Here is an 8,217-nt window from a genome sequence, read left to right as displayed (position 1 = left end):
TAAAAGTATTATTTCAATGTTGTTAGACCAGAAAACTTTAGAAAGCACTGCAAGTCGCCATTCTTACCAATAAACTGAGACAGAGGTACACAAGGCAGGTATACACCACTTCCCAGCAGAATGCAGACCGGCAGATTGCTATATGGAGGAGCATTGCACAAGTACAAGATACTGATGAACAACCACTCACATACCTACCATATATTGAGGGGAGGGGCTGCTTAGTATTGTACTTGCACATAGATAAGGCATATAAAAGGTGTCAGTCCTATTGATACATGTAGTGCACCAGGCAGGCTTACAACCCATTAATGACACCACATGCGATTCAGCCCAGCGGGTTGCCCTGTGGCTCACAGTAAGCCACACTATAATGACACCTTGGCCTCCCCTAGCATCTAAAGCCAGACTACTTACTGCAAAAATATCGATAAATATGATGTATTGGTGCATATTTCGGCCAAAATATTAACCAATACCTCGTATTTATAATTATTTTTGCAGTAAGTAGTCTGGCTTTAGATGCTGGGGGAGCCGAAAGTGTCGGACCAGTGTGGCCTACTTTGAGATGGAGGGCAACCAACCAGCTGGGCTGAACCATGTAGAGCTCTGTCTGCATTTAGCTGGTGTCTATAACTGCTCTTGTGTGTCTTTGTATTAGTATATTGGTAAGTATGGCCACTGGCAGTAATTTTCAGTTGACTTGTCCCTTTGCAATGATGTTTGTAGACTAGAAAACTAATTTATTTGCCTTTTTACGCCCCCGTGGTGGTGCATTATGATGGTTACTTCTGAAGCAGATTGAATGGATTTTGCAGCTGTGCAAGATGTTGGAAAAACATAATGTATGAAAGTTTTCCAAATATGTTTGTGGGAAGGAAAACAATATTCACTTAACGGCCCCTCAGGCCACACAGCCGCCTCCATCCCCACAGTTCTAGTCCTGCTGCAGTGGTCACAATGGTAATATATATGAAGCCAGTGATGGATTAGCTGTAGTCATGTGAACAATGAATGGCACATGACCAGGGCAGCAACTTCCGAAACAGGAGCAGCGGGCACCAGGGTCACTGCTCCCCAGGGCAGATACAATGTTTGTTGAGTAGTGGAATTAACTTTCCTAGATGAGCTCTGAGGTTCTTAGATTACCATATATACTCGAGTATAAGCCTAGTTTTTCAGCACATTTTTTAATGCTAAAAAAGCCCCCCTCGGCTTATACTCGAGTGAGGTAAAAAATAACCAACAAAAAAAACGCAATACTCACCTCCCAGGCGGCGTCTGTGTCCCCGGCGCGATGGTTTCCCCGGCGGTGAGGCAAGCTGCTTGAGAATTATCCCTGCTGTCATCTCCCTGCTCGGCTTTGAATTCTACTGCCGTCAATGTTGTGTAAGTAAGCGCTGTGATTGGATCGAGCACTAGCCAATCCCAGCCGGCGCTCGATAAACCAATCACAGTCATTCAGTGGATGACATCACTGAATGGCTGTGATTGGTATATCGAGTGCCAGCTGGGATTGGCTGGCGCTCGATCCAATTACAGCGCTTACTTTCACAGTGCTGATGGTGGTAGAATTCAAAGCCAAGCAGGAATATGACAGCGGGGAGAATTCTCAAGCAGTTTGCCGCACCGCCGGGAAGAGCATCGCCTCAGGGACACAGACGCCGGCTGGGAGGTGAGTATTGCGCTGTTTTTTTTTTACCTAGTATATACTCGAGTATAGCTAGGCTAATACTGGAGTCAATAAGTTTTACCAGTTTTTTGTGGTAAAACTTATTGGCTCGGCTTATATTCGGGTCGGCTAATACTAGAGTATATACGGTATATTATTCCTGGGAGGTGCTGCTCCGAGATTTATCCTTGACTTTTCCGCTTCCTATCAGGCAATAAAAGAAAACTAGAAATTGGGCCTGATATATAATGCTTTTCTATTGTTTGACCAGGAACACAACTCTTCGTCTTCATATCAGGGGCTCTGCAGAAAAGATCAACAATTGCGGCTGTGCTTAAAAAAAATCATTGGTGGGGGTCTCCTATCCTGGGATGATAGGATCAGGGAGAATAATACTTTGTACTAAAGGAATACATAGTTTTAGATTTTTCTGCACTGTTGATGTCTGCCAATGTGGCAAGTATTTCAGTAATACATTACTACACTATCTAGCTGGGTGTTCCTGTACAATGACCTCAGTTGTAACTACTTTTTATATGGCAATGCAGGGTTAATAACGCTGAAGACCAACCCTTATCTGAATATAATTCTATTGTTAGATGGTAGAGTTGAGAGGAGGGAATGTACACGAAAATAAGTGTAAGGGTGTATACACACGGGCGAATTTCTCACATGAGTTTTATCCGATAGCGATACGGACGGAACTCACACATTTTAGTAACACAAATTTCGATTTGTTATTCAAATGAGCAATTTTTCGCTCGCAGTGATGCTGCAAGATTGAAAAATCACTGTATGTCCTATTTGTGGGCAATACTTTGTAAAATCACAGCATGTTCTATTTGGTGCAGGAAATCGTACGGACAGCTTTCATTGCAGTCAATGGAAGCCATCTGATCCGCGGTGATTCCAAAAAAATCTATTTTAAAATCGCCGTGGATCCGCATCATCGCCGGCACGTCATGTCCTGCACTGCGCATGCGCACCGGCCGAGACACTCGCAGCAGATTTGGACAGGTGAGTATGTGGCTCTGGCTGGGCACCGGGTCTGATTCCGCTGCGAGATTTCGCAGTCCGAATCTGACCCAGCCGTGGGCTTTCGGCCTTAATGTGATGGACAGGACAAAATAATCCAAATTGCTACAGAAAAAAAAATAACTTGCTAAAAAAAAAAATAAAATGTAACAGGTTGTTAGTGTATAAGCACCTCTACATAAGGTTTGCTCTAACCAATTTACATCAGAAGTCACATAATTTTTTGAATATGATCCCCCTGTGTGCAATGAAAATGTCACATGATGTCAGTATAAAACATGGCTGTTCTGAAAGGTCCCTCAGTCTGCAACACTACTAAGCAAGCCCAAGGAGCTCCCCAAACAGGTCCCAAACAAACTTATGGAGAAGTAGAGATTAGGGTTGGGTTATAAAAAAATAGCCTAAACTTTGAACATGCCCAATAAATCCACAATAACACAATGTCACAACTACAAACCTGACAAGAAACTCCAAAGATGCACAGCAGAGATAAAAGTATGTGTCTATAGAAGCACTATAAGCCGCACACTCCACAGATAGATGCTTCATGGAAGAGTGGCCAGAAAGCAGCTGTAACGATCGTGTGGGCTAATAAGCACAGGGCCCACACAATCATGACCAAGAAGGATAGGCAACACAAGGAACTTCCACAGATTTACACCTCTCCCTATCCTCTATTGGGTTTAGTGACACAGACCTACCTAAGCGGGGACATCGCCCCTATAAAGGGCAGCCCAGCAGTCTTCTGATCTGGGCCCTTGCTGCTCCTAGGAACCCTCACACTCAGGATAGGACACATAAACATGCCACGACAGGGACAAGTGGACAGAGTAAGCTGACAAACAGAACCAGAATCACACCATACAGCAGCAAACACTAGTAGCAGATGATAAGGTATTAGTTGACATTTTGATCAAAACATGAACGCTAGCGGGCCACGTCACTGTTCCTGGCTATACCACTAGTCCCTACACTAACCAGGAGTCCAGCGGCACCAAACACAGTTCACACAGCAAGCTGTACAGGACAGACAACAGGACAAAAGTCACACAGCAAGCTTCAATAACATGACTGCACACCCTGATCACCACACTGAAAGGAGCTGGGTGTATATGTGCTGCAGAATAAAGAGATTGGCTGCTGGAGAATACCACACCCAGCCAGCTCAATCACTCACCACCTGTGGAGCTGTGCTGCTAGAAACCTTATTACTACAGGTCCCAGCAGCACAACGTAACAGCAGCCACTGCATACAGAAAAATCATGTTTGGAGTTCATTGAATAGTATGTGTCAGACTCCCTAAACACATGGAAGAAAGTTCCCTGGTGAGATTATAAGTGAACTGAACTTTTTGGCAATCATGTGGAGCGCTCTGTGAGGTGCAATCTCAACACTTTCCTCCACACCAAGGAGACCATGGGCACAGGGAAGAGCGGTGGTGGCAACGTCATACAGTGGGAATGGTTTTCATCTGCAAGGACTGGAAAACTGGTCAAGACTGAAGGAAAGATGGATGGCAGTAACATTCTTGAGAAAAACCTGCAGAGATTTGTGACTAGAGTGGAGGTTCATATTCCGACAGGGCAATGACCCTAAGCATACTGCTAAAGCTACATTGGGTTGTATAAGGGTGAGCATAGGAATGTCTTGGCACAGTCTAATCACAGCCTAGACCCCAATTCAATGAGAATCTGTGGCATGACTTGAAGACTGCTGGACACCAATGCACCCATCTAACCAGAAGGAGTTGGAGCTGTTTTGCCTAGATAGTCTAGATATACTAAACTAAGAGGATATGCCAAGAGACTTGCATCTGTAATTGCAGCAAAAGGTGGCTGCATAAACTGTTGGCTTTCAGGGGGGTGAATAATTAGGTACATTAAAGTTCCCTGTCTTAATTATTGTTTGTGTCATAGTAAAAAATATATTGCACCTTCAAAGTGGTCATTTATTCAGGGGGGCTGCCGGCTGGTACTTACTCTCCTGCAGGCTCGAGAGCCCCTGATAACATCAGCACTACTATGAAGCGGAGATCTATTCTTACACCGGACCAGGACATGCCACACAGGAAGCAGTGGTTACTAGGAGGGCTGTGGGTCCAGGCAAAGTCCAATCTGGACCTTTCCCTTCTCCAATGGACAAGCAGAGGACCAATGGAGGGAGCTAAAGAGAAAATGTGACCATTGCGAAAAAAGGGCAGAGCCTATTCAATGCATCGGTAGGAGGAAGAAGGCTACAAAACGCATGTATGTGAAGCTCATGGCTTCCAATGGGTTCTTTCACATGAGAGACGTTTTGTAGCCTGAAAGAACCCATTGGAAACCATGGGCTTCACATACATGCGTTTTGTAGTGATGATTTTGTAGCGAGACTTTGTAGGCCGTGTGAAAAGGCCATAGGCTATATAAACACGAGCTAGCGCTATATCGTGCTTGTCGACATGCGTTTTTTATGCAGATGTGAGGCTTTCTTTAATTCAACAACTCCTCACATCACTTCTATGAAATTGTGATCATCCCATTGATTTCAATGGGTAACCTCACATCACATGGCATGCGAGTGCCATGCGATGTGTTTTAAGGTCCCATTGAAAACAACAGACGAGGCGTTCCGGGGAAACCTCAAAAGATAGAACATTCTGTGATTTTTATCACAGAGGGAAAAAAAATTGGTTCATGTGAATAAGTCTATTCAAAAGAATGGAGGTCATATTAGTGCATCTCCCAATGCACAAAACTCGCCCGAGATTAAGGTTAACTTCTAGAGATGAGCGAGCATACTCGCTAAGGGCAATTACTCGAGCGAGTATTGTCCTTAGCGAGTACCTGCCCGCTCGGAAGAAAAGATTGGGGTGCCGGCGGGGATCGGCAGGGGAGAGCGGGGGGGGGGGGGGGGGGGGGGGGAACGGAGGGGAGATCTCTCTCTCCCTCGCTCCCCCTGCTCACTCCCACAACTTACCGCTCACCAGCGCCGGCACCCGAATCTTTTCTTCCAAGCGGGCAGGTACTTGCTAAGGACAATACTCGCTCGAGTAATTGCCCTTAGCGAGTATGCTCGCTCATCTCTATTAACTTCACATGGGCAAGTGTGATATGGGACTGTGAATCCCACTCACGTATCACACTTACCATCCATGTGAAATCCCCAAGGATGCAAGATTTTTTTTATGGCAAGGCAGCCTTGCATCACTTCGGGGAAGAAGCAGTGATGGTAGAATAGCGCGGGAGCGGTTGGGGTCCGGTGGTGATGCGAGTTTTGGTTCTGTTTCTTTTGCAGGAGTGCTTTGGATTTTGCCATGGGGTTTAAGGACTCCTGCCCACAGACGGATATTTGCTGCAGAATCCATAGCGGGCGTCTGCACCGCAGATCCGCAGCAGATAGCGCCCATAGCATGCTAGGGTAAATCAATTCTTCCTGCACACCTGCGGAAACCAATTGCAGTTTTGCAACATGCTTCATTTTTCCGCAAATTCCGCGCAGATGGCTTCCATTGAAGTCAATGGAAGCCATCCGATCCACACCCCTCCTGCAGTGTAGTTGTGGAAAGGTTGTGGATTCCGTGGGATAACGCGGGAAAAGCAGGTGTTTCCACAAAAATAATGTGTACTGAGCATGGCCGACGGCTCGTCATGTGGACCATTCGCAGTACAGATCGAAATAGAAGACAGCAGATATGTGCAGCCGCCCCTGCTGGATTCTGCATGCGGAATCCAGCTCTGCCATGTGCAGGGGGCCTTCTGTATACCTTATATACACTTATTTTGTAGATAATGTAATTTTAGTAACAAAAGATCTCTATGATTGTAAACTTTCTTATTTATTTGTTTCTTTTTAAAAATTCAATAAACATAGAATTTAACAATAAAAAGAGACCAGCGCAGGTTACACAGGAGGGTTCTGCGGGGAAGTAGATTCTGAATTGAATTAAGACGCTCACTGACAGCTCCCTTAATGATCCGGCATGTACAGTTACGTCATGGGGGTTCGGGGTTTGTATGGAGGGGGATCGGTAGCTGACCCATGATGTCACTGGGTCTTCTGGGCTGGTGACAGCCAATAAATAGGTCACATGGGGCATAACTGATGCCGTACAGTGTCAGAGCTTCCTATTGGCTGCAGCGGTCATGCGGCTAAAATAAAACAAACACGTGACCGCAGCAGAGAGACTAAACATCTCTTCAGCAGTGAAAGGGTTACAGCCTGTAGCTTACAGGAGCCCTTTCAGGAGACTTCCATTAGAGGTATATAGATAATAATGTATAGATTATAAGGTAATGATAGTGGGTTTATGACAGGGGTCAGAAGTCCTGCCTGGAGGGTCCATCAGCAGAGGGAGACGTCCATCAGAGAGGAGAGCAGAAGAATTAAATTAAGAACCGCCTATTTCTGGTGCGCTGAGCTCCCATCACTGTGTGCCCCGCTATTCGTGGGATTACAGTAGGAGCTCCGCAGTGCCCGTCTACTACCTGCATTACAGTAATCACCTGGATGACGTAGTGCGGGAGTTTCAGCAGCATCACACATCGGAAGCCGAGCAGCAGCGGCAGCAGGAGCGGCCCGGGAGACCCCCAGCACACTGCGCCGCGGGTTCGCCTCCCCCTCCGGAGCCTTCACCTTGCAGCATCCGAGGGAGAGAGCAGGGGTCGTCCCTATGGAGATGGAGGCTCAGTAATAAGATCCAGACACTTTGTGATGGCAGTGCCCGGGAGGAGAAGGGGCACAGGAGGGTGCTAGGAGGGGTGCATGGGCTGGTGGGCAGCGGAGCTCCGGAGTCAGCAATGGACAGCGCCGCTCAACGCATGGAGACCGCCGCAGCTCCGCAAACTTGTTGATCGCCCATCGGAACTTGGCCAGTGTGTGGATGCCGTGTGCCTAGTATATATATATACCCCAGTGTGACCGGCCTCGGCACCCCCTCCCTCTACAGGACACTTGGATGAAGTTTATGGGGGAGATCGGCCGTGCTGGACATGTTAAGGAAGGAGCTACCTCTACCAGAGGGCTGGGAAGAAGCCAGGGATGTGGACGGGAAGGTCTATTACATCGACCACGCCAACAAGACCACCAGCTGGATAGACCCCCGGGACAGGTAGGAGGACTGGCTAGTGAAGCAGGATGAGGTGGTCGCATGGCCATGCACCCCAAGGTCGTCTTGCACACTTTTGGGGCTTTTTAACCCTTGAAATGCATGCAAAAAAAGTCAGTGTTTTTCTTCTTTTTTTAAGCTAGTACGTGTGATTATCATTTTTTTTTAATAAGCATATTTAGTTGTGTTTTTTTTTTTTTCGTGAATTTTTTTTTCCCCATGCATTTTTCTAATATAGAGGGAAAAAAAAGAAAAATGTCACGGATCCAAAGTATGCAAGTGACAAAAGCTACCAAAAAGGGCACTGTTTGTAGCCTACTTAATATTTTATCACCTTCCCGCTGGCATATGGCTGCAGTGGGGTGGGGGGTTGCCCGAAGGACCTTTGACACGAGACGGAATTATGACACAACCTAATTCGCA

At 46.4% G+C, this 8,217-nt stretch overlaps 1 protein-coding gene across 1 annotated transcript in view; it reads left to right on the top strand.

Moving 5' to 3' along the window:
• The first annotated feature begins 7,203 nt into the window (after positions 1 to 7,203).
• WWC1 (WW and C2 domain containing 1) overlaps positions 7,204 to 8,217 on the top strand; it is a 133,745-nt gene continuing 132,731 nt past the window's right edge. The window contains exon 1 of the mRNA XM_066591115.1: positions 7,204 to 7,797. Coding sequence (XP_066447212.1) covers positions 7,679 to 7,797 — 119 coding nt within the window. The 5' untranslated portion in view covers positions 7,204 to 7,678. The remainder of the gene's footprint in view (positions 7,798 to 8,217) is intronic.

This window comes from Eleutherodactylus coqui, chromosome 2 (assembly GCF_035609145.1).
Source record: "Eleutherodactylus coqui strain aEleCoq1 chromosome 2, aEleCoq1.hap1, whole genome shotgun sequence".
NCBI lineage: Eukaryota > Metazoa > Chordata > Amphibia > Anura > Eleutherodactylidae > Eleutherodactylus > Eleutherodactylus coqui.
The sequence above is the reverse complement of the archived record's forward strand: the minus strand, read 5'-3'. Positions and strand labels throughout refer to the sequence as shown.